This window comes from Giraffa tippelskirchi, chromosome 9 (genome assembly GCF_054371585.1).
Source record: "Giraffa tippelskirchi isolate mGirTip1 chromosome 9, T2T-mGirTip1v1.2.pri, whole genome shotgun sequence".
NCBI classification, from domain to species: domain Eukaryota; kingdom Metazoa; phylum Chordata; class Mammalia; order Artiodactyla; family Giraffidae; genus Giraffa; species Giraffa tippelskirchi.
Window position 1 is genome coordinate 70,896,441 of NC_137283.1, and position 27,414 is coordinate 70,923,854.

The 27,414-nt window shown below is 43.4% G+C and overlaps 1 protein-coding gene across 5 annotated transcripts in view; it reads right to left on the reverse strand.

Moving 5' to 3' along the window:
* The window catches only part of KCNQ5 (potassium voltage-gated channel subfamily Q member 5), a 600,369-nt gene that overhangs the window by 65,752 nt on the left and 507,203 nt on the right, over positions 1-27,414 (reverse strand). Inside the window, exons 8-11 of one of the 5 annotated variants that reach the window (XM_081530756.1) lie at positions 20,840-20,934; positions 16,399-16,425; positions 10,637-10,693; positions 6,765-6,985 (exon numbers count right to left, since the gene is read on the reverse strand). In XM_081530756.1, coding sequence (XP_081386882.1) covers positions 6,765-6,985; positions 10,637-10,693; positions 16,399-16,425; positions 20,840-20,934 — 400 coding nt within the window. The remainder of the gene's footprint in view (positions 1-6,764; positions 6,986-10,636; positions 10,694-16,398; positions 16,426-20,839; positions 20,935-27,414) is intronic. The other 4 variants (XM_081530757.1, XM_081530758.1, XM_081530759.1 and 1 more) reach the window with 4 other exon arrangements.

The window sequence follows — 27,414 nt, forward strand, 5'->3', positions numbered from 1 at the left end:
CTGAAATAATCAGGAGCTGGATGCAGTATTATATATTATTTTCTATGATAAGTGGATTTTAGAAATACTTAAAACCTGGAGAGTCACCATAAATAAAAATGTATAAATTGAAGTCTACACTTATTTGATAGCTACTTCAGTTTTTTTTTCCTATAAAGAGAATTTCTCTGTTCCCAAGATCTAACATTGAGGTGAGTCAGAGGTCATGGTTCTGGGCTACTGGGTACAATAAGGAGTCGGAGGTCACAGTCTCTTGTGGGTAGGTGGCCAGCAAAGCTACTTCAATAAGACAGCAGCTGGCCTCTGGTTACATGGGGAACTCAGGACCAATTCAGTCAGGCATCAACCAGGGAAAAGCAATTCCTTTCTAACCAAACAGAAATATACTTATACAAAATGATGCAGAAAGTAGATGGTGGGAGATCTTTCCAATTTGTGATCTGGAAAGAGAAGGACTTCTGTTTCTGTCTGACCTCTGAGGCATTTTTGCAGTAACTTGAAATAGTGTGATGGATAGAGCTGACTCTAGGAATCTTTGAAAAATGCTTTCCCTCTGGCCAAACATGCAAGGAGAATTCGTTTTCCATATTCAGAATCTGGATTATACGACTTTTGTATTTATATGTGTTCAACCCACTGTAAGGACTTCACAGCATGGAGGTGCATGCTTTCTGAAGACATGTAGGAAGGGTGTGGACTCCCTGGGGCATTAGATGTGTTTCCACCATGTAGGAACCTAGGGTGGGAGCTGCCCCTTTCTCCTTTTGCCTTCGATCCTTCCCAGCATCAGAGTCTTTTCCAGTGAGTTGACTCTTTGCATCAGGTGGCCAAAGTATTAAGAGTTGTAGCTTCAGCATAAGTCCTTCCAATGCATATTCAGTGTTGATTTCCTTTAGGATTGACTGATTTGATCTCCTTGCAGTCCAGGGGACTCTCAAGAGTCCTTTCTAGCACCACAGTTCAAAAGCATCAATTCTTGGGCACTCAGCCTTCTTTATGGCCCAACTTTCCCATCCATACATGACGACTGGAAAAACCATAGCTTTGACTAGATGGACCTTTGTTGGCAAAGTAACGTCTCTGCTTTTTAATATGCTGTCTAGGTTTCTCATAGTTTTCCTTCCAAGGAGCAAGTACCTTTTAATTTCATGGCTAAAGTCACCGTCTGCAGTGATTTTGGAGCCCAGGAAAATATAGTCTGTCACTGCTTCCACTTTTTCCCCTTCTATTTGCCATGAAGTGATGGGACTGGATGCCATGATCCTAGTTTTTTGAATTTTGAGTTAAGCCAGCTTTTTCACTCTCTGCTTTCACTCTTAGCGGAAGGCTCTTTAGTTCCTCTTCACTTTCTGCCATAAGGGCAGTGTCATCTGCATATATATGAGGTTGTTGATATTTCTCCCGGCAATCTTGATTCCAGCCTATGATTCATCCAGTCCAGCATTTTGCATGGTGTGCTCTGCATAGTTAAATAAGTAGGGTGACAATATACAGCCTTGTCATATTCCTTTCCCAATTTTAAACAAGTCAGTTTTTCCATGTCTGGTTCTAACTGTTGCTTCTGGACCCATATACATGCTTCTCAGGAGACAGGTAAAGGGGCCTGTTATTCCCATCTCTTGAAGAATTTTCCACAGCTTGCTGTGATCCACACAGTCAAAGGCTTTAGCATAGTCAATGAAAAAGAGGTAGATGTTTTTCTGAAATTCTCTTGCTTTCTCTATGACCAGTGAATGTTGGCAATTTGATCCCTGGTTCCTCTGCCTTTTCTAAATCCAGCTTGTACATGTGGAAGTTTTTGGTTCATGTACTGTTGAAACCTAGCTTGAAGGATTTTTCAGCATAATCTTTTAGCATGTAAAATGAGTGCAATTGTATGGTAGTGTGAATATACTTTGGCACTGCCCTTCTTTGGGACTGGAATGAAAATTCCTTTTCCAGTCCCGTGGTCATTGCTGAGTTTTCCAAATTTGCTGACATATTGAGTGCAGCACTTTAACAGCATTATCTTTTAGGATTTTAAATAGCTCAGCTGAAATTCCATCAGCTCCACTAACTTTGCTCATAGTAATGCTTCCTAAGGCCCACTTGACTTCACTCTTCAGGATGTCTGGCTCTAGGTGAGAGACCACACTATTATGGTTATCTGGGTCATTAAGACCCTTTTTGTATAGTTCTTCTGTGTATTGTTACCACCTCTTCTTAATTTCTTCTGCTTCTGTTAGGTACTTACTGTTTCAGTCCTTATCATGCTCATCCTTGCATGAAATGTTCCTTTGATCTCTCCAATTTTATTGAAGAGATCTCTGGTCTTTCTCATTCTATTGTTTTCTTCTTCTTATTTGCATTGTTCATTTAAGGAGGCCTTCTTAACTCTCCTTGAATATTCTCTGGAATTCTGCATTCAGTTGGGTATATCTTTCCCTTTCTCCCTTGCTTTTCACTTCTCTCCTCAGATAGCCTCCTCAGACAGCCATTTTGCCTTCTTGCATTTCTTTTTCTTTGAGATGGTTTTGGTCATTGCCTCCTGTACAATGTTAGGAACCTCTGTCCATAGTTCTTCAGACACTCTGTCTACCAGATCTAATCCTTTGAATGTATTCATCACCTTCATTTATCATAAGTATAATCATAAGTGATTAGACTGAGGTTATACCTGAATAGAATAATGGTTTTCTTCCATTTAATTCTGAATTTTGCAATAAGGAGCTCTAAGTCACAGTCAGCTCCAGTAGTTGTTTTGTTGACTGTATAGAGTTTCTCCATCTTCAGCTGCAAAGAATATAATCAGTCTCATTTCTGTATTGACCATTTAGTGATATCCATGTGTGACATCATGCAAAATGCTGGTCTGGATGAGGCACAAGCTGGAATCAAGATTGCCGGGAGAAATATCAATAACCTCAGAGATGCAGATGACACCACCCTTATGGCAGAAAATGAAGAAGAACTAAAGAGCTTCTTAATGAAAGTGAAAGAGGAGAGTGAAAAAGTTGGCTTAAAGCTCAACGTTCAGAAAACTAAGATCATGGCATCTGATCCCATCACTTCATGGCAAATAGATGGGGAAACAATGGAAACAATGACAGACTTCATTTTTTTGGACTCCAAAATCACTGCAGATGGTGACGGCAGCCATGAGATTAAAAGACACTTGCTCCTTGGAAGGAAAGCTATCACTAGCCTAGACAGCATATTAAAAAGCAGAGACATTACTTTGCTGACAAAGGTCCATCTAGTCAAAGCTGTGGTTTTTCCAGCAGTCATGTATGAATGTAAGAGTTGGACTATAAACAAAGCTGAGCACTGAAGAATCGATGCTTTCGAACTGTGGTGTTGGAGAAGACTCTTGAGAGTCCCTTGGACTGCAAGGAGATCCAACCAGTCCATCCTAAAAGAAATCAGTCCTGAATATTCATTGGAGGGACTGATGTTAAAGCTGAAACTCCAATACTTTGGCCACCTGATGTGAAGAACGGACTCATTGGAAAAGACCCTGATTCTGGGAAAGATTGAAGGAGAGAGGAGAAGGGGACAACAGAGGATGAGATGGTTGGATGGCATCACCGACTCAATGGACATGAGTTTGAGTTTGAGCTCTGGGAGTCGGTGATGGACAGGCGTGTTGCAGTCCATGGGGTCAAAAAGAGTTGGACATGACTGAACGACTGAACTGAACTGATGTGTAAAGTTGTCTCTTGTGCCGTTGGAAAAGGGTATTTGTTATGAACAGTGTGTTCTCCTGACAAAACTTTGTTAGCCTTTGCCCTGCTTCATTTTGTACTCCAAGGCCAAACTTGCCTGTTACTTCAGGTATCTCTTGACTTCATACTTTTGCATTCCAGTCCCCTAAGATGAAAAGGACATCTTTTTCTGGTGTTAGTTCTGGAAGGCCTTGTAGGTCTTCACAGACTGGTCACTCAGCTTCTTTGGCATGAGTGGTTGGGGCACAGACTTGGATTACTGTGATGTTGAGTGGTTTGCCTTGGAAATGACCCGAGACCATTCTGCCATTTTTGAGATTGAACCCAAGTACTGCATTTCGGAATCTTTTGTTGACTACAAGGGCTACTCTCTATCTTCCAAAGGGTTCTTGCCCACAATAGCAGATAGATCATCTGAATTAAATTAGCCCACTCCTGTCCATTTTAGTTCACTGCTTCCTAAGATGTCGACATTCACTCTTGACATCTCCTATTTGACACCTTCCAATTTACCTTGATTCATGGACCTAACATTCCAGGTTCCTATACAATACTGTTCTTTACAGCATCAGACTTTACTTTCATCACTAGACACATCTACACCTGAGTGTCGTTTCTGCTTTGGCTCAGCCACTTCATTCTCTCTGGAGCTATTAGTAACTGCCCTCTGCTCTTCCCTATTAGCATATTGGATACCTTCTGACTTGGGGCCCTCATCTTCAGGTGTCATATCGTTTTTGCCTTTTCATACTGTTAGGTGTTCTCACGCTAAGAATACTGGAGTGGTTTTCCATTCCTTCCTTCACTGGACTGTATTTTGTCAGAACTCTTCACTGTGACCTGTCTGTCTTGAGTGGCCCTGCATGGTAAGACTCATACCTTGACTTATGGAAGCCCTTTGCTGTGACAAGGCTGTGATCCATGAAGGGGTCTATTTGTAGCAGGAGCTGTCAAACCTCATTAGACAATTCACGTCCACACAGGGTGAAGACTAGTGCCAGCACCAAGATAAGGGGGAATTTGGGCTAAGGAGAAGGGTTTGGTGCCACCAGCTGGACCAATGTGGGGACAGAACCAATGGGAAGACCACCAGTGTTCCACCATGGGGAAGGAAAGAGGCAGCATCTGAAAGGAGGACCCGATTTTTTAATAGAAAATCCTCTTCTGCTTTCTTATCACAAAAGCTATACATGCTCATTGTAGAAATGATAGATAACACAGATGAACAAAATAATACATATAAACAAATATAATACAACTATGATGTCACCACTTGGAGGGAACTGTTCATTCACTGTTGTAAATCTCTCCAGAACTTTTACTATGAACGCATGAATTTACACACACACACACACACACACACACACAGCAAAAATGGAATAATTTATTTTTTTGTGATCCTTTTTCTATTTCAATAATTTTAGACTTATAGCATCTTTTCTAATGTCTGTTACTTCATTATATTGTATGTATGCTAATTCACTTCTAGGATATGGAATTGCTAGAAATGGAATTAGAAATGGAATTGCAGGGTGGGAGGCGTCCGAGCTCAGGCAGATGTAAAGGCTTTGGTATCTTTTGCCAACTTGCCTTCCAGAAATGTGTGTCCATTTATATTCAGCAAGTCTATTTTGAGTGCTACATAACCCTTATTACTGGTAACTCTCGACTCAGCTGTTCGTGGGCTTTCAGCCAAATTCCTAGGGAGGAGAGTGTGGAAACCAGAGGATGCTGAAAATCTGTGCCGCCAGTGACTCTGGGTACTCGGGGGCTTGGTGTGGGGTGTACAGCCGGAAAGATCCTCTGGAGGAAGGCATGGCAACCCACTCCAGTATTCTTGCCTGGAGAATCCCATGGACAGAGGAGCCTGGGGAGGTCACAAAATGTTGCGCGTGACTGAAGTGACTTAGCATGCAGGCACAGTGCTGGGGAGCGAGCCCTTCCCATCTCAGCACAGTGGCAGGTGGAGGGGAGCCTGGGCAGGCGGGAGAGAGGTCAAGTGTGCAGCCCAGCAGGGAGCTGCAAGCTCCATCAGGAGGGGCCACGTCGGGTCAGCCTCTGGCACTACTTGGAGGGCATGCAAAGGTGTGCAGAGAGGGAGGTGTGTGGAGGGGACTCTGGTGGACCCCCTGAGAGTGGAGGGAGGGCAGCCTCAGCAGCTCTGAATGGGCAGGGAGGGGCCTGGGGCTGAGGGAACCTGAGGTCACTGTGATCTTGACCCGGGTTGTTAATTTTATCCCGCGGGTTCTCAGGGCCTGGGAAAATTCAGGTTCTGCCTGGGGGGTGAGCACAGGGGGCTGATGGCCTTTGCAAGCTTTTCTGCATTAACGGAAGATGCGATTTGATTTTGGTTCTTTGCCCAGGATAAGAGATCCCAGGGGGCATTCTTAAAAGGAAAGCCAAAATGAAAAAGAAGGTTTTATTTCATAAACGTGGAAACTCTATGGCACTCAGTAAAATGCTGGCAAAGGAAGCTTCTGCCACTTAATATAGTAAATAAAATAGGTTAATTTCTTTTGGGAGAAGAACTTGAATTCCAGTTATCATTAGATAAGAACTTTCAACAAGAATCTCTCTCAGGAAGACGAGCAGTTGGCCCCTGATGTAGGGAAAAACCGAGTGCAGTAGAAAAGGACCAGCACCTCCACTGGGTCTAGAAAGACTCGGGCCCTTCTTCCTGCATCTCAGGGGCCCTAAGCCCCTGGCCATCTTGGTGAGTTTGCAGGTTGGATACAATCTGTGCATCAGAAACGCGGTCCTGTTGACCAGACCCAGACCTACCTGAGAGGTAACGCTATGCTGTAGATACCAGAGATGAATGCACACCATTGTCTCTGACTTACTCGCAATGCAGATCTAGCTGCCAAATGTGCCTCCAAAGTCAACTTCTGTACACTTGCCCAAGGCAGGCAGTAAACTTCCAAGAAAACAAGCAACAAAGGAATGGTTCTTTCCCTGGGGTTGCCTCCTGCTCTGTCTCCAAATGGCACCAGGCAGAATCTGCCACTTGGTCCTTGCCTGCGGGTAATAAAAGGTTATGGAGAGACAGGGGTAACTCACCGTCCACCACCGGCTTGGGCTGCGAGCTCTTCAGGCGCAGGGAGGGCCGGAAGCGCGTGCGGTCGTTGAAGCTCCAGCTCTTCTGCACTTTGGTGGGGCTGCCCTCAGCCGTGATGTCCGTGCTGGGGGACCGCCTGTCACCCAGCGACGCCTGCCTGCTCTTGACGCTCTGGCCCCGAGGGCTGGCCATGCGCACGCGCTCCTTGAAGCTGAGCTTCTGGCTGCGGGCGACAAGGGCGGTGTTAGAGCATTTCAGGCAGCGCCACCCACACACCTGCGTCAATGAGCTGATGCAACTGTACAGACGATCGACAGATCGATCACATACTGCATTACACGAAATGTTTCTAGCAAGTAGGGGAACAGTGATACATTTCCCCTTACTGAACATTTGAGCTGTCTTTAATCTCTCTGTTTGCATTCATCTCCAGTCCCTCTCATCCCACTTTTTTGCACACCCTTCCTGGATTCAACAAAGGCCTGAGACCTAGCACAGAGGTTTGCGCACCATGACACTGGAAAGACCCCAGAACTGATTTGGTGTTCGCCTTAGAAACAGATTTTAGCTTTAACCTCAACTTTTGAAACTTAAAAAAAAAACAAAACGTTATTTTTTTTTATTTGGGAGCTTATCTCTTTGTAATTTCTAAAATATTTCTACAGGAAAACAGATGACAGTTACACATGCACACATAGTCTGCATGCATTTTATATTCCAGGCAAGATTCTGACTTCCAGATCCATGTGGTCTCAGAGCAGCTGGCAGTACTGCAGACAGTATTAGACATCCAGCACTGAACACATTTATTCTTGCTAGACCAAAACCACACGGGGTAGAACAGCTTCAGCTTATAATGAACCAGATGACAGATTAACAGAAGGAGATGTCGTGTTCACCAACGCAGACTCCTGCTGTTAAACAGGTTATGCATTTGCTGCAGCAGCTCCTGGTGAATTATATTTGTTCGCATTGAGTTCTCAGACGCCAGCTCGGCCTGAACTGTGGTCGGTTGATAAAGGAATTGCTAACAAGGCAGCCTCCAGGCCTTCCTGAGTGTGAGGAGGGTATGAGGTGCCGGAGGGCAGGCTGCAATCAGAAACCTGGGTTTGGAGGCCTCTCTTCTAACTCGAAGATAAAAATAGCAACTTAGCTGAGGGACTCTTATGGGGATCAGACGAACTGTACAAACTTTCGTGTTCTTGTTCATTTATAAAGTACTGTGTTATTCATTAGAAAGTGAGGCTGTGGGGATAAGAATAGATGGGATATTGGGACTGACAGATACACACTACTATATGTAAAACAGATAACTAATAAGGACCTGGTATATAGCACTGGGAACTCTACTCAACATTCTGTAATGGTCTATATGGGATAAGAATCTAAAAAAGAGTGGATACATATATAAATGATAAGCTTTGCTGTGCAGCAGAAACTAGCAAATATTGTAAATCAACTCTACTCCAAAAATTAAAAAAAAATAGAGCTCATTTATATTTTTATGCAAAAAAACAGTGATTCCGTTATGGAGCGAGAGGCCCAAGGCTCTCAGGCCTGAAGCAGTGGACTGGATGAATCTGAGGCCTACTGTCCAGATACAGCCTTTGTGGGACATGGAGATAGCATTTTTGTGGACAGGGATTCTCTGAGACCACGTGGAGCACTTTCTTTTGCACTTTCCGCCATGTCCACCGTCCCCAGCGGCAGCTTGCCAACAGCAAATGTGTTTGGCGGGTCTATGTCTTGTAGCTAACAAGCACAGTAGCATTGATTTTTCCATGCCTAGCTGCTTAACAAATGATGTTCTAAGAAGACACCGTGTTTTCTGTGTGTTTATGTGAAAACACATCGAGCACTGGGTTACAGCGGTCAGCGGGCCCTGGTCATGACACACATGCAGGCCACGCAGCTGACAGCTCTGTGCAGAAGGGCAGACACAGGCAGGCTTGCTGGGGCGCATGCAGAGGGCAGGCAGGGCAGACGGTTCAGGGCTCATTAACAGTCCCATCAGGCAGGGCTTTCTCTGCAGTTGACAGACGTGTGATTAAATGATGGATTCATTCAACAACAATAATGTATAAAACTGCATCTTCTTGTGCCCAGGCTGCATTCTCCATGTCATCCAAAGCCCACAATATTTAAACAAATCCTCAAGGGGATGGCACTCAAAGTGCCCACTCTTTTCAAGCTTTTTTTTTCCTTGATAGTAGAAACTAACAACCTCTTTTTAGTTTCGGCCACCTGTTCCGTTATTTAAACGTAAAATGATCTGGTTCAGGAACGCACCTATGCACCTCTATTTAGATTAATGAATGGCTTGTCGACAGAGCTGCTGTTACAAGTGGTCTCATTATACTTTAATCCATTACCTTTTCTGGAACTAACAGATACTAATTACTATAGAAGGTTGGATTTAGTTAATAGCAAATTATTTCTCAAACTTTCAAGATATCTCTCTTTCCTTTGCCAACTGAATGAACAGGAAACTGATAAAAGCATTATAAAACCATTTAACATGAAATTTAGGTTTTTTTTAAAAATTTCAATTTCTAAAAATGTTAAATAAATCTAAAATAGGTATCAGCATTAAATCCACCAATGTTTATTTACAGTAACAAAAAACTTTTAAAAATACTCATAAAATATTTAAAAATTATCCCTACAAAACATTTAATATTGTCTTTAAGAATTAATGGGAAATGGAAATAATATTATTTTCTGAATCTCGGTACTACTTAAGGCATGCGAGTTGATATAAATGAGTTCTGGGTACCTTTTCCCCTTTTGTCCTTCTAAAGTATGTGAATATTTGCCACGTCTAATGTTAAAATATTCCCTAGAATTATTTTAAAGTGAACTCAACACATTAAACACTAAATTAGAAAAAGAGATGTAATGTTTTCACTCTTTCTTCTGACATAGTATGACTAAGAATAATATCCTAATCCAGAACTTTTTAGCCAAGCAATATTTTCTTTCCCAAGCCAAATATCTGTCCTTGTGTTTTCTTACAAAAAGCTTACGTTTATTAAATTTGTAGTTAATTTCCCCTTTGCAAATCAGCAGAGTACCTTGATGAGCTTACTATTAAATGGGTTAAGTGACTGCTACTGAAAACACACATTGATTAAAAAATACTCTTCCCTAGTCCAGTGACATTTTCATTATTTTTTGGCTTTTTTTGTGATATCTATGAACGTGATTTTTGAGAAAGGTTTATGAGACAGTATTTTTTAGAAAGGTTGCCAAAGACTATCCCCAAGAAACAACAAGGAGGCCTCTCTTTGGAGAAAGGAACCAAAAGGTGACTGTGGTCATTGACGGTGTGCAGCCCCTGGTCCCTGGCCACGGGCTGTCTTAGGGCAGAAGGCATGTCCTCCCTGCAGGGGTTCTTGTGACCAGATGCTCGTGTTCCTCAAATGGCCATCGTGCAGTCAGCCCCTGGGGGGTCCCTGCCAGGGACTGGGTGGTGTCACTGCATTCCCGTGGTAATCCTCCTGGACTCAGAACGCTGTAGTTATTGTTATGTTTAATAAGGGCTTCAGCCCTTCACAGGATAAGCCTCCTGCAAATTCTCGCCCCTGGCACAATTTGGCAGCACAGCGGAGCCAGGGCAACTGGGTGGGTGCACAGCTCAGCATCGTCCAGCGCCAGGAGGGTCCACTCGGACCTGCCTGTTTGTCCCCAGGGCGCAGGGGATCCAAGCAGGTGGCAGGCAGCGGGAGGAATATAAGCAGGCTGGAAACCTCATTCAGGAGTCCTCAGAAGAGTGAGTCTGAGCAGGGCTCAGTGGAGGGCGGGGTGACCTGGTCATGCACCTGAGGTTAGTTGGCATTCTCAGATCTCATGTCAGCAGCCGGGATGCTGGTACCTCTGCTTCCATGAGGTGTGTATTCTGAAGAGCTTCTGCTTATGACTACAGACCTGACTAGGAGTGAGGGGGAGACAGCAGCTCGTTACTAGGCCATCGCAACCGGGAAAGGGCTCAGGGGCTTGTGGTCTTTCTTGAAAAACAAAGCCATTTGGCTTCCTCGTTATTCATATGCAAGTACATGGACTATTTAAACCCCAAGGACAAACTGTGTAAATTAATTGTGCTGCTCAAAATGGATGCCATGTTCTTAATGGTTAAGTAGAAATATTAGAATTGAAACAGGCATTCCAAATGATGGTAGTCTATGTCTTAGCATCTGCTGCATACAAAAATAAGAATATAAATATTTTAGGGTATAGCAACCCTTGTAATAAGTAACAGTGCAACACAGTATAAATGATTGAGGAATAAAATCTAGAACTATTAAAATATTTATAGGAATCAATGAAGTAGATAACATTAATTGCTTTGAAATAAGGGCTTCCCTGATAGCTCAGCTGGTAAAGAATCCACCTTGAAATAAAAAAGTTCTTGATTTGTATGAAACCCGAAGGTGTAAATATAAGGAACCAATTGTCAGATAGAACATGTTCTAAAAGATAGAAGACAATATTCTAGGTTGCTAGTTTGTAAGAAAAAGCATTTCTCTTATATTAACTCTTACAATGTGCTTTTCAAAGACAAAATCCTTTCCTTCAATCAATAAATGCAAAGAGAAGGAGAGACTATTTTGAAAAAAATTGTTTTTGCAACAACCTAACCTTTTGCCGATAAGGACACAAGTTGACTGTGCCAGAAAAAGAAGTCTAGTTTTCCTGAGTTTAGTTTAACAACCCATGCAGATCATTCACTGCACACAAAAGAAAGACATATAAATAATGGAAAATAAATGCAGAAGAAATGGAAGAGCACAGTGTTTCCATCAGTGTTGTTGAGTTCTGTCCTGAGAGTCACGCTTCTCAGAACCTAATAAAGGCAACCGTGCAGGAACAGTTCGGGCAAAGCACCCTGTGGATCACAGCACAGGGTGTAATAAGAGTCTCGCTTATGCTTTAACTTTAAAGACACACATCTTTCTAACTGTCTCACAAGCACCTGTTAAAGCAACTTCAGAGAGTCTGCTAAGAAGTCTAGCAGGGTTCTCTTAATGCCTCACGAACTGCATTCAGGCGGTTTAACTACAAAGCAGGCATACAGTCATTGAGTGTTGATTAAGCAGACGGGGTTAGCAGAGGCAGGGAGATTTACGGATAATCCCCAAGCCTCTGATGTATGATCTGTCCTCGTAGCAATAAAACCTTAGCAGGTAGGAAGAAGTAAGAGCTTTTTTGTACCATTGTGATAGCTAACTCAGAGCCTAGCCAGCTTGGTGGAAGCGGCAGAGAGGAAGGTGAGGATGCATTTGCAGGGACATTCTGTCCTTGTGATGTGGCCATTTTTACCCAAACTGAGAACTGTCCAGCTTATAAAATGAGTGGGAAAAGTTACTCAGTGGGATGATTAACTAGAATAAAATCAATAGACACCATTTTCCATCACACATGGGATGAAAACTGTTTTAGTGGGAAGATGGAAAGGAAAAGGTAAACAGTTGAATGATGCCCCACACCTGACCTTGTACCATGGTTGCTCTTGTTCAGCTAAGCTAGGTTAGAAAGCTCTTCTGGAGGCTGATGTGCTGTATTTTTAAAGAAGATTTTTGAATCGGTCACAAACAACGTGTCACCATCTTGGGACTGGGTGCCCTTCCTTAGCCCAAGAGGCTGTGCATGAGTTTTTAGAAACCACATGCTAAGCTCCATGTAGGAAGACAAAATCTTCTCACAGGAAGGTCCTGAAGCAGGGAACCTAGCTCCCCAGGGGTGTAGATGAGTGTGTAGAGAGAGGCCTGATCTATATCGTCATGGCCCCTCGATGAGGGGAGTGCTAACTTCTGGGTAGACTCTCCTACATCTGAGTCCCTCCCAGGTCTTAGCATTTACAAAGAGATCCCGTGAGGAAGCATTTAGGAGATTCCAGGCTCTGGAGGATAATAAGGTTGGCTGTAGTGTATCCACGCTCCCTTATCTGGATCACAGTGGTACATCTGTAGCCAAAGCAGTGCTATCAGCCAGTGTGAACTTGGGTCCAGCACTCAACAACAATATTCTGGACTCCGAGCTGCTGCTTCTAAGGGAGAATTATCATCAGCGTGCACTTCCTTTGTGCACACTTGCTTGAGGGAGGACAGATTTGTTACTTCCTGGGCTGGTGCTGCTGCTGTTACAACAGCCTGTCTGCATTTGCCATGCGGTCTTGAACACATCACTGCCCTGGGGGTCACAGCAGGGGAGCGAAGGTCACATTAAAGTGGGACTGCAGCTTATTTCCTTCGGATGACTGGAATGTTGTTAACTTTTCATTTTCTCTCTTTTTATATTCCTCTTCTTAATCTCTCTTGTTGGTCTTTTCTCCCTCTTCACGTAAAGTACTAGAGATCAGTTCAGTTCAATTCAGTTCAGTCGCTCAGTCGTGTCTGACTCTTTGCGACCCCATGAATTGCAACACGCCAGGCCTCTCTGTCCATCACCAACTCCCGGAGTCTACCCAAACCCATGTCCATCGAGTCGGTGATGCCATCCAACCATCTCCTCCTCTGTCGTCCCCTTCTCCTCCTGCCCCCAATCCTACCCAGCATTAGGGTCTTGTCCAATGAGTCAACTCTTGGCATGAGGTGGCCAAAGTATTGGAGTTTCAGCTTCAACATCAGTCCTTCCAATGAACACCCAGAACTGATCTCCTTTAGGATGGATTGATTGGATCTCCTTGCAGTCCAAGGGACTCGCAAGAGTCTTCTCCAACACCACAGTTCAAAAGCATCAATTCTTCGGCCCTCAGCTTTCTTCACTGTCCAACTCTCACATCCATACATGACCACTGGAAAAACCATAGCCTTGACTAGATGGACTTTTGTTGGCAAAGCAATGTCTCTGCTTTTAAATATGCTATCTAGGTTGGCCATAACCTTCCTTCCAAGGAGTAAGCATCTTTTAATTTCAGGGCTGCAGTCACCATCAGCAGTGATTTTGGAGCCCCCAAAAATAAAGTCTGACACTGTTTCCACTGTTTCCCCATCTATTTTACATGAAGTGATGGGACCAGATGCCATGATCTTAGTTTTCTGAATGTTGAGCTTTAAGCCAACTTTTTCACTCTCCTCTTTCACTTTCATCAAGAGGCTCTTTAGTTCTTCTTCACTTTCTGCCATAAGGGTGGTGTCATCTGCATATCTGAGGTTATTGATATTTCTCCCGGCAATCTTGATTGTCGACTAGAGGTCAGGGGTATTTTATTATGCCACCCAAGAAGTGTTTATGGAGCACATTCCTTGTCACAGCTTCACACGTGGTGACATGATATGTGGACTGGTGTACAGGAGACCCCAGTGTGTGCGGGTGAAGCGTGAAGACGTGTGCCACACAGCAACATACGGTGTGTTCACGATGGTTTTTGCCAAATGTTCAAAGACTGCAGAGAAACTAGATGTCTCTGTGTGATTCTCTGAGCCAGCAGTGTGGCTCAGTTGAAGTCTGTTTTTTTGTTGCTTAGTCACTAAGTCGTGTCCAACTCTTTGTGACCCTATGGACTGTATAGCCTGCCAGGCTTCTCTATTCATGGGGATTCTCTGGGCAAGAATATTGGAGTGGGTTGCCATTTCCTCCTCCAGGGGATCTTCCTGATCCAGGGATCAAACCTGCGTCTCCTGTGTCTCCTGCATTGCAGATGGATTCTTTACCGCTTAGCCACCAGGGAAGCCCCAAGTACATGTCTACAGGGGGTGGGTAATCTTTGACAGACTCAGCCCCAACCATGCAGAATAGATCTTAACACTTTAGGTATATGAACATGGTATATGATGTTTAGGTAAACATAGTATAATGCTATAGGTATATAACTAACATGAGCATCACGGCATTTAGAACATCTTGTCGTAGTCTGGTCAGTTCACGTTTGGACAGTGGGCCGGCAGTTTGACCACTGGAGTTCTGCCTGTGCCCTCTGCCTGGGTGATCTTTGGAGAAGGGCAGCGCTGCTGTCAGCCCAGGGTGGCCCCTCACTCATGGCTGTGCTGAAGCAAAACCGCTACATGATTTACAAATGTCCTCTCTGGAGGACGAAACCCAGACAGGTGACTTGATTTTCAGGTCCTGCCTGCCAAAGAGGGTCTCTGCCCTGAGGACTTGGAGATGATGGGGTCCTTTTTTTTCACACTGACTATAAATTGACAGGTTCCTCTTTGAGATAATCTGTAAATCGATGGCTCTCAAGACGAAGAAAACTTCGAATGTCACCCAAGAGACCAAAACAGCTCAAAGTGACTATGATTTACTTCATTTTACTTGTCTTGAGTAGAATTTCCACCCAGGAGGAGAGTGGGGTTGCGTGGAGTCTACACAAAGCAGGATGTGAGGGGAACAGCTGCTCAGCCCATCTCGTCCAGTGTCTAAAAGCTCAGTTCTTCTCTTTGGGCACAAATGCCTCTAAAGTGATGAGCAAGTCTTCGAGCCACTAAAACTTTCTGGAAATACCACCCAGAGAGCACCGCCGTCTTCTGCTTTTACTCTGTATCTGCCACATAAAAGAAGCGTCTCCAGTGCCAGCCCCCATGTGGGCCTCCCTACCCTGACAAGTGGGTAAGTCCAATCACAACTACCTCTCATCATAAATGAACATGTCTATGCTGCTGTTTATAATCGTTTTAAGTGTTGATTGAGGTAATGCAGAAATGGATGACCCAGAGACTCATTACCTCTAGAGAACTCGCAATTCTGATTTCAGGAGTGAATAAATACATCATGAGAAATATATAACGATCATTTGTATAACAGCACAAAGCTAAAGACACAATCCCTGGACCCCCACTGGCCCCCACTCAGGGGCCAGCCCGGGGCAGGGGGATGTCTGTGTTTCTTCATTACTGGGATGGGTGGTCATGACCGGAAAAGCCTTGCATCCCTCACGGGAAGGAATTCCAGGGGCTGGGACTCCTGCTAGCTCTTCTCTGTCCCTCCTTACCCCATCTGGGCTGGGATCCACGCGGCTCTCTCCTTCTAGGTTCTGTTCCCAAACCCAGACCCTTCTTGGCAGTCGCAAACCCAGGTTAAAATGTGCTCTTTCAGTTCCTGTTCCCTCTGGGTCTAGCTTTCTGCTACTTAATCTGATAAAGCATTTCCTTCTAAGGCACGGAAGAATGACCGTACAGTGAACCTCATTTGGTGACGTGTCTGGGAGGATTATCTTCTTCCTAACTAAAGGATTAGGGCGCCTGAGTTCTGAACGAGCTGGAGACATCACATGGAGCTTGTCCTTACCTCCTGAACACAGTGTTCCTTCCCACCCCCTGCCCCAAACCACGCAATTTCTCACTCTAAAAGAAGGAGCCTGGTGAGGGGAGTGGATCTTATCCTGCTTCATGGGATTTGAATACTCAGTCAGACTCTGGGAAGACAGCAGCAAGGAACAACAAAAGACCATAATTATTATTTTTTCCCCAGAATGTCCCATGCTCTGCAGATTGTAAAAAGCACTGAGTGAGTTAGGGCAAGACACTCCCAAGGAGGGGGAAATCAATACAACAGCAACCGTTGCAGGCAATCTTCTGAAAGGTCACGTTTAATCACCTTGCGTTTGTGGATTGATTTTTCTCACACGAGACACATTTAAAACATAGGTGAGGGATCAGATTTACCAACAAATGTAGCAGAACAGAAATCACAAACCTGCTCGAAGCTTCCCCTTGCTCTTTCCTTCCGGTGCGTGCAGACAGAAGAAAAATGATGAAACATGGTGAACACATTTACAGCACTTGATAATGACCAAACTAGGGAATCAAGCACCTGGATTAATCCTTTCTTTTTGAGCAAGAGCCATAGAAGCAAAACATTATATCATAAATGTACCCAAATTTCTAAATTGTGTTCTTTGTGGCACAGACCTGAGATACTGCCCACATGTGACTGAAAGCCATAGCCTTCATCAGCCAAAGTCATCCAGGGTTTAGGATAAAGTGGTTCTGATCTAACCAGCATCAGTAGAGACTCTTAGAACTTCTGTGCTGGTTACACTGAAGCTGGAGTCCCCATGGTTCAGGCAGACTTTGGGGCTATTTAATCTGCTTTAGTTCACGTGTGACTGTGGTTTTGTATGTTACTGACTTGGTGAGGCAGATTTGGTTTTTGTGAAATACGAATTCCTTGCAGGAAATTAGGCACATGGACAATGTAGCTTAGTGATGGGTGGTCTGTCTAATAAACCGTTTCAGCAAATTCGGGTCTACCCAGCATGGTGTAGGGTCCCTACTCTTTGTAAATGAGCTGTGTGTCCTTGCGCACATGGCTCACTTTCTTGTGGGCCTCAATTTTCTTATGAATAAATTGAAGGCTTTGAAGTTGAAAATCTCTAAATTCTAACTCCCTAAGGTGCCACGTGGCCCTGGGGAGCTTGATGATCCACACAACTTCATAAACTATCTGACTCATTTCCCCAAATAGCACAGTTACCTGTGCTTCACCCTCTGCACAGCCTTCACTCTCTTTGAGATGAAAATCAAGAAAAGTGTTCCTTCCCTGAATCCTTTTGTCGTTAAAACAAAACTTAGCAATTGCTAAGACCTCAAAAGTGCATGCAGCAGATGAACTGGATCAGAAAGGAGAGTGTCCAGAAGGTCTGAGAAGCATCTCTGCCCCTGCCCCCTCACAGCTGTTCCATCATCCTTCCCCTGGGATAATGATGAACAGTCAAGGCAGCCCGCGGTGTCTCTCACTGGGAGGACAAGATCTCAGGCTTCAGTCTTTACTGATAACAAAGTCATTGTTGCTGCTCCTGCTGTTGATAGTGTAATCTCTCCCCTGACCAGCTATTTAAAATCATAGCCCCCAATGCCCCCCTAATTCCTCCCCTACTTTACTTTTCTCTTTAGCTCTTAGCATCATCTACTCTCTTATATACTTTGCTTATTTATTTTTACTGTCTCTTCCCCATATCACTTGCATTTAGACTCCCTGAGCTCAGCCTGAGATTCTCTTGGTTTTCCTCCTCCATTGCTGCATTCTCTGTGCCCAGAGCAGTACTGTGACCCAGTAGGTGCTGTAGCGGAGCAGAATGTGGCACCCCCAAAATCTGGCACCCCAAAATGCGTCTCTGGCATGAGGATAAATTCAGGCTGATTATTATTTTCTTTATTTGTAGCTGAAGGATAATGGCAACATTGTATTGGTTTCTGCCATAGATCAGCACAGATCAGCCATAGGTATACATATATCCCCTCCCTCTTGAGCCTCAGGCTGATTATTTTTTTTAAGAAACAGAAGTCTTAGGAAGTTTTTCTTATTATCTCTCCCTTAATGAGCTAAAAGAATTTAGATAAAGGGCCTGTTTCCCCAGAATAGGGCTGTTACCAGAGAGGTCTGTGAGGACGATGGGCCGGGTGTGGTGGGGACGCTCAGCAGGGCCTGGAGGTGACGGTCTCCACCCGAGTCCTCTCCGTGTCCCGCCTTCTCTGCTAGACCAACCAGCGCTCCTTCACCGAGCAGCTGCTTCCCCATCTCCAGGTACACTGCCTGCCTCCCAAACCAGACCCAGCATCCTCCCTTGGCTTCAGCTGAAGGTAGTGTTTAAGGAGAGGGTTTGGGTGCTTTTGTCAAGTCACGCAGTTCTCCTGGGTCCCTCTCATGTGAACATACTGCTAAGCTCTTGATTTTCTCCTGTTACTCTATCTCATGTCAACTTAATTCTTAGACCATCTGGAAGGACCTAGAAAGGTAGAGGGAAATCCCTTCCTTCCTGACTGTGCTCATGTCTGCATGAACCCACGAATGGGCAAATGAAATTTCCCTTTAGAGATTCTTAACCTGAAACACTCTAGGAAATTCATGATGTGAAGAAGAAGTTTTGATCTGTTTCTTACAGATCCCTCTGCAGTCAGTAAGCCAGTTAGTTACAAATGTAAAATTATCCCTCTAAGTCATTGTAAATTAGCCTCCTCACAAACCTACACACCTAATTAAAGTAGGATTGTTTCTAAAGCAAAGGTTCTGAACTTGTCTCCAGGGATTTGTAAATATATTAAAATTGTAGGCAAAATTTTGATCTTTGGGTGTTGAATATTTTTACTGAGAAAGAGTCTATAATTAACCATCATGTTCTCAATGGTTTAGCAAAAAATGATAATAACAGCAAGGATTAAGAACCATGCAGTTTGGGACAGTAACCTATGAACTGAAGGTAGAGGTGTTTGCAGTGGCCGTTGTTCTCCTGGCCACACACCTGTCATTCATAAACAAGGCTGAGGCCCAGAGGCTCCCAGGGCTCGGGGAGAGGAGAGGGAGGGAAGGGTACTGGGGGCCACAGTGGGCAGGATGAAGGCAGGTATGTGCACAAATTGCTCCACTCCCACTAAAAACAGGGAAGATATCAGAAAAAAAAGAAGCTATGGGAGTAAAACAACAGTTTATGCACTGCAAGAATTTGACTCATTACTGAATAGTTTTCCAAGTTTCAGGATGGCTTTGAAACCAAAAACGGCAGGAAGTGGGAAGCCAAATAATCACACATAATAAAATAATAGCCCACGCTCTCCTGTCACTCGAGAGCCTTCTTTTGTTTTGTTTTCTTTTTTTTTTTTTCCCCACTAGCCTACCTCTTACACATTCCCTAGCAACCTTCCTGGAGATGAGACATACACTTTCTATACAATCCCAGTTTTTGATTCATATATACCCAAGGAACAGATGGCACACCAGTTATATTCCTTTTTTGTTTTAAAATACTAAAACTTTGAAAGAATCTAATACTGAATAAGGGGAACTTCACTGAATTTTGAGATCTGAATGAAAAGCAGATTCTACCCCTGCTGAGACTGCGTCCCCTCCAACATCCTGGGTCAGTGCATCTCTGTCGCAGGTGTTGACACAGGTGTGACCCTGACCTCTAGGAGGCGTGGCCTGTAGGATCAGAGGTGACCTTAGCCAGCTCTCATCATCGCCTATGGATGTGAACGCCAGGCTCAGGGGAGCGCAGGGAAGCAATGTCACAGATCCCGTGAGTTAAAACGGTCCCACAGATCTCCTGGGAGACAGTGGCCCCAGGGAACCAGCTGTGAGGGCTTCCCCAGCTGATTCTCCTGCACTCTGCTAAGAAGAGTTTTCTCAGACTGTCACAATCATCAGCTGCCTCCAATCCCATGAGGCCCCTGGGATAAAGGCTTTAATAGGCTCTGAAAGGAGACAGCAGGTGCTTAAACGCACTCTGAACAATCCGGGGACTGACCACTAGTCCAGCGGGTGACTCACAGTGAGCCCGTCTCTGGCTTACTGGCTTTGCTAGTTTCACTGAGGATTTCTTTAATTAGATGGTGATTATGGTTTAGTGTGTCAGCTGAACCAGAGTCCAGGCTTCTGGGACTAGGGATTGTTTGGGAATTAAAGATGCTGTGGCAGCCCTCAGTCTGTGTAGCATCTTCCCAGGCCCCTCCCTTCCAAACACAGAGGGATTTCGACTCCCCCACCCCAAGCTGAAGCATAGCCAGGTGACCTATTTGGTGGATAACATATGAATGGAGGTAAGGTCTCTTTAAATTCTGAACACTAATCCCAAACGGTACTGGAGTCCTCCCCTCTCCTCACTGTACCCACTTCTTCTCTTGTTTTGCTCCTGATGTCTGTTTGATCTGCAAGTGAAGCTCAAGACCTGTCCTGTAAGGCATCCCTCAAGGAGAAATAACCTTGAGGGACCTAAATGTGCAGACACGATGCTTCCCAAACAGTCTTTTGTTAGGTCAGGTGATGGGGGGGGTGTTTTAAGAGTCACTGGTTTTCCAGAACCACAGCACTTACCTTAGGAATTCTGGTGGGCTTTACGAAATGAGATGTTCGAAAATAAGCATGAACCAGTAAAAATAAATCTTTATAAGGTTTAGATTCTTTTCATCTTTAAGCCCAGTCTGTGGATGGTGAGCAATGATATTGACTCCATTCAGTTTCGTACCTGAGTTGTTACCAAACAGGTTTGAACCTCAAAAAACCACAGAGAATAAGACAATCCTCGAGTCGACACATTGTGTATGTGTGTGGTGTTGGGTGTGTGTGTGGTTGTGTGTGTGTGGTCTGTTTTATAAACTTAAGGAGACTCAGCTACAGCACCGACTGTCACACTGACACCTACTTGGTGGGGCTGCAGGTGTGCAAGGCCTTCAGGTGTGGCTTCCAGGTCGCGACGGAGACAGACTTCTCATCGGCTGCGTAGCTTCGCCAAACGCACTGCACACGGCACACGGCGGGGCATAAGAAAGAAAAGCAAAAGAGAGAAGGGGAGAGAATGCAATGAAGAGGAGACACGTAAATTCATACAGATGAAGCATCTTTTCCTTTTCATGTTCAGCCCCAGTAAACACCTGAGTTGAAGAAGACTCTGGCATTTTCGGCTAACTGTCATACATACTCCATCACATCTGAAGAACTGCTTTTCAAAATAACTCATTTCAAAAGTAAAAGCACTGTAAAGCCTAACACAGGAGTTTCGGGACTCATTAGGGGGAGACATGGGAGGTGACCATGGCTCCTGGGAGCACACACTTCATCACCACTTGTGAGAGAAAGGAAATCCGTAGCGCAATTAGTAAATTAGTAAGCTAGCTGGTTAACTGATGACCAGCAGGGCAGGTTAGTGATATACTGAAATCCCTTGAGGTTGAACCACACAGTACTTCTAATGCTAACAATGAAGGCACTGTTAAACAAGGTGGGACAATGTATTCTCAGGAATATGACCACAAAGCACATAAGGATTTAATGTCGGCATCTAGGAACACGTTCATAGCTCTTTGACTTAGAACACAAGCTTGGTCTACTTCACATAATTATACCCCATACATATGATACAAAGTGGTTTCATGTAACTCTCACAAATTGAAGTCTGGGTTAAGACCCTTATCTTGTAAATGAGAAAATAAAGGCTCACATAAATTAAGAAGTTAACCCAAATTGGCAGAGGTGAGACGTCATCTCAGGTTGCCTGGCTCTTGGTCTTAGCATCCTTCCCTGGTCCTTGCTGCCTGCTTGGTGACTGCTGTTGGAAGCTTCCCTCCGAACTGTCTATCAGAGAGATCACCTGAACTTACTTTCCACAGAGATTTTGGTGAATTTCTTCCTTTGCAATAAGTCTGCAAACATCTCTAGGGATCACGTGTTTACTCTACTCTCCTGAGAGGAAAATTTTCATTTCAAGTCATAAATCAAAACATTCTATTTTGTGTGGCAAATTCACGTAAACAGGTCACAATCCTGCTGTTTGACCATCATTCATGATTTTGAAACCTACAATGAAGAAAACAGTGATCTAATAATATTCCTTTCCATGAGACGATCACTGAATAAATGTGTGCAGAAGGAAAGACTTAAAACTGATATAACTAATTTGGAAAACTTTGACCATATCTCTTAAAGCTGAAGTATAAATACCCTATAATATAGTTACTCACTCTTACATCTATATTTAACAGATATGCTTATAAGTTCATCAAAAAAGGTACACTATAATGTTGAAAACAGCACTACTTCTTTTTAACCTTAATATAAAGTTTCCTACCTATTTATTTATTGAAGTAAAGTTGGTGCACAATATAAGTTACAGGTATACAATACAGTGATTCACAATTTTTAAAGGTTACATTTCATTTATAGTTATAAAATATTGGCTTGGAGTTCCCTGGTGGCACAGTGGATAGGAATCTGCCTGCCAATGCAGAGGACACAGGTTAGATCCCTGGTCTGGGAAGATTCCATGGAGCAACTAAGCTATGAGCCACAATTTCTGAGCCTGTACTTTAGAATCCGTGAACTATAACTACCGAGACTGTGTGCTGCAACTACTGAAGCCTGAGTGGCTAGAGCCTATGCTCTGCAACAAGAGACGCCACCGGCAATGAGACGCCCCTGCACTGTAATGATGTGTATCCCCTGCTCGCTGAAACTATAGCAAGTTGGGGCAAAGCAACAAGGACCCAGCAAAGCCTGAAGTAAATGAGTAAACAAATAAATAAAATTATAAAAAAATAAAATATTGGCTGTATTCCCATGTTGCACAACACAGCCTTGTAGCCTATTTATTTTATACATAATAGTTTGTACCTCTTAATCCCCTACCCTTATCTTGCCCCTCCCCTCTCCACTGGTAGCCACTATTAATATGCTGTTCTCTCTACCTGTGAGTCTAACCAACACTAGCCCTTTGAAAAAAACTGAAGTAGAGTTGATTTACACTGTTGTGTTAGGTATTACAAAGTAATTCTGTTATACACAAATCTTAGCTATCTTCAGATTCCTTTTCCATACAGGTTATTACAGAGTATTGAGTGTAGTTTCTTGTGCTATACAGTAGGTCTTTATTCATCTATTTTATATATAGTATTGTGCATATGTTAATCCTAAACTCTTAATTTATCCCTGCCCTGCCCCTTTCCCCTTTGGTAATCATAGATTTGTTTTCTATGTCTAAACAGTGTACGTGCATGCTAAGTTGCTTCAGTTGTGTCCAACTCTTTGTGACTCTATGGATCGTAGGCCACTAGGCTCCTCTGTCCATAGGATTCTCCAGGCAAGAATACTGGGGTGGGTTGCCGTGCCCTTCTCCAGGGGAGCTTCTGGACCCAGGGATAGAACCCGCATCTCTTAGGTCTCCTGCATTGTCAGGTGGGTTGTTTACCACTAGGGAAGCCTTCCTAATAAACCAAAGTCAGAAATGTTTAAGCAGCTGTCAGGACAATAAACAGGTGAGTTGTGGTATGTTAACACATTGGAGCATCACACAGGAACTGTCCACTATAAATATGCCCAACAATGTGGATGAACTTTCATGAATACTGTTGAGAGAAACAAGACACGGAAGAGTACACATTGTGTGATTCTACTTCCCCAAAGTACAAAAGCAGGGGAACCCATCCTTGCTGTCAGCAGGCAGTGCAGAGCTCCCCTGGGGGTGGGGCTGGGACCCTGCAGTGCTGGCCTCGTCTGCTCTTCCGCCAGTTGCTGGAGACGTGCAGCACAGCTTTCTAGGAGCTGTGCTGTATTCCTCAAGCACCTGATACTTCAATAAGATGTTCCAGAGTGATACAAAAAAGTGGGAAAATATATAGTAGGACCTGAGGGTTTTTATATTATTGAGAAAGGTTTAAATAATTGATGCCACTTCCTTGCTCAGAGCCTTCCTCACACAGCTCATGTTGATATAACCTACAAATCTCTCAAGACTTATGCTATGCATCTTGGCATCTTATAGAGAACAAAGCAATTATTATATCATCTTGAAGCATTAATTTTGGCAAATGCTGTACAAACATAATCTACAAGTGATATAGAGTAATCAGTAAAGACACACGGTTTTATTATCACAGCCGAAGAATTGATGCTTTCAAACTGTGATGCTGGAGAAGACTCTTGAGAGTCCCTTGGATGGCAAGGAGATCAAACTCATCAATCCTCAAGGAAATCAACCCTGAATATTCATTGGAAGGACTGATGCTGAAGCTGAAGCTCCAATATTTTTGCCACCTGATGCAAAGAGCCAACTCATTGGAAAAGACCCCGATGCTGGGAAAGATTTGAGGCAGGAGGAGAAGTGGGTGACAGAGAATGAGATGACTGGATGGCATCACCGACTTGATGGACATGAATTTGAGCACATTCTGGGAGCTAGTGAAGGGAAGCCTGGCGTGCTGCAGTCCATGGGGTCACAAAGAGCTGGATATGACTGAGTGAGTGAACAACAACTTCTACAGTGAAGGCCAGAGGGCCCACCCCAACCCATGTGGCTTTAATAAGACAACTTTCATGGAAGGAGTCGGATGTATGTGAACTCAGATACTTTGGAAGAAGGACTCACGTAGAAGTAAGAAGTACACAGCAGGTCTGAGTATTATTAGGTAAAAGTGAAAATAATCTGAAATAACAGTACGACAAAAAAAAAAAAAGGGACCAAGACACTACCTGGCAATGTTATAAAGAACTAGGGGCAAAGAGGCCACTCTTAGAAAATCGAACATTTTCTTAACAATGAGATCTGGTTTCTTACTCTTTTTCTACCAAATTTATCTCAACAGCTAAGCTTTATTCCCTCCATTATGTTTCTCCTACAAATATCTTGTAAATGGGAGAACAGGAAAGCCAGTGGCCCCTGCCTCAGGGCTGATGCTAGTTAGCAGTCAAAGTGGCGGTGGAACGAGTCTATCATTCTCACCCTTCAGTACCTCTGTCCTGTCCTGAGCTCTTCCTCAGCTAATCGCTTCTTGAAGGTGAACCCGAGGCCACAGCCATGTGATTCAGGAGCCAGTGCTCCTCTATTCAAGGCTAAAATGACACAGCGGTTGCCAAGAAATTGCCCTGAGGGACTTAATTTATAAGGCACATGCTCTCCCGAGGATGAGTCAGCAAGAAGCAAAATGAAAGCCAGGTTCACCCTTTACCATGCGACCTGGTGCTTGGCAGCCAAACAAGCTCAAACTCTGGTCTCTAATGATGAGCACATGTCAGTATAACTATGCTTTATGGAGGATTTAGTAGTTTGTACTGTCTGGAGTATTATAGCTATGGCACGTTTGATTCTTTCTGGAAATCTTAATTTTGGCTGACCATCCAAAGGTATAACTAACATGGAACAATTTTTTTCAAGGTACAGAATTTAAGAAGCTGGAGAACAAAAATATTTAGGGTAAAAACCAGGCATCTCCTTTTTTCCAATTTACTTCTCACTCATTTTTGTTCTTTAATGGAAACCCCTTCAATTTTTATAGCTTTTGCTTTTAATTTTAAGAATCCTTATTTTAGGGATTGCTCTCATAGCTCTTTGAGGTTTTTAATTTTCTTACCATAGAAGATAATGACACAGCCATGTACACACGTGCCCCTGCTCTCATCCTACCGACAATTTTTAATTTTAGTTAACTTTCAGTTAACTTTAGTTAAGTGTTTAGTTAACACAACTTAAGGCTTGTATTACTTTGACCACATAACTAAGGCTCCTAGCTCAGCAATGTGATGTACCGTTGACTACTATTTTCTTTTCTGTATAATTAATTTTGGCTTTTTGTAGAGTTCAGTTCAGTTCAGTTCAGTTCAGTCGTTCAGTTGTGTCCGACCATTTGTGACCCCATAGACTGCAGCTCGCCAGGCCTCCCTGTCCATCACCAACTCCCAGAGTTTACTCAAACTCATGTCCATTGAATCGGTAATGTCATCCAACCATCTCATCCTCTGTCGTCCCCTTTTCCTTCTGCCTTCAATCTTTCCCAGCATCAGGGTTTTTTCAAATGAGTCAGCTGTTTGCGTCAGGTGGCCAAAGTATTGGAGTTTCAGCTTCAACATCAGTCCTTCCAGTGAACACTCAGGACTGATTTCCTTTAGGATGGACTGGCTGGATCTCCTTGCAGTCCAGGGACTCTCGAGAGTCTTCTCCAACAACATAGTTCAAAAGCATCAATTCTTCGGCACTCAGCTTTCTTTATAGTCCAACTTTCACATCCATACATGACCACTGGAAAAACCATAGCCTTGACTAGAGCTTTGTTGGCAAAGTAATGTCTCTGCTTTTTAATATGCTGTCTAGGTAGACTTTGTAGAGTTAGTATTACCCTATTTTAATTTATTGATTTGCCTTTATGTACTTATGAGGAAAACATTCCTAAACTCTGCAACAGAACTCTAAAATTGTACTCATCAGCTACACTGAGAAAGCTGTGAGTCCACTGTGTCTCCCTGATGACTTCTCTCTAGGCCCGCCCTCTGCTCTCTGGCCTGGCAGCTCTCCTCCCTACGTGAGATCTCTTGTTCCCTGGATCCCATGTCTCCTTCCTCTCTTGGTTCATCTCCTTGTTTTGGAGGATCACTTCAAATAGCTTTTCCTTCTCCTTCTTCTTCTTTTTGGACTTCAGCTTTATTGAGGTATAATTGACATAAAATTGCAAGATATTCAAAGTTTACATCATGATGGTTTAATGTATGTATACATTTTGAAAGGATCTCCTTCATCTAGGCAATTAACACATCCATCACTGCACATAATTGTCTTTTTTTTTTTTTTTTTGGTGTGGAACATTTAAGTTCTACAATCATAGCAAATTTCAGTTACACAATATGGTTATCAATGACAGTCCCCACGTTTCACATTAGATCCTTAGAACTTATTCATTCTTATAGTTGAAAGCTTATACCCTTTTATCCTATTTCCCCACCTTCTAGCTCCTGGCAATCACTTTTTGCCTCTGTTTCTAGATTGACATTTAAAAAAAAAATTCTGGATTCTACATATAAGTGAGACCATGCAGTATTTGTCTTTTGCTGTCTGGCTCTCTCACTTTATTTAATAACGAGATCCATCTGTGTTGTTGCAACATATATACATATATACGTATGTATATACACTGCAAAGAAAACCAGTATGGAGGTTCCTCAGAAAATTAAAAACAGAACCACCATATGGTTCAGCAATCCCACTTACAGCTGTATAGCCAATTAAAGACATGGAAACAACCCAAGTGGCCATCAACAGATGAATGGATAAAGAAGATGTAAAGTATGTATATTAGCTTCTTGAGTAAGGGTAAATGGTAGGTAAAATGTTGAGATTTTGCATATCTGAAAATGTCTTTATGTTACTGTCACACTCCATGAATATTACGGCTGGATAAAAAAATTCCAGATTGGAGATAATTTTCCTCCACGATTTTGAAACTATTGTTCCACTATCTT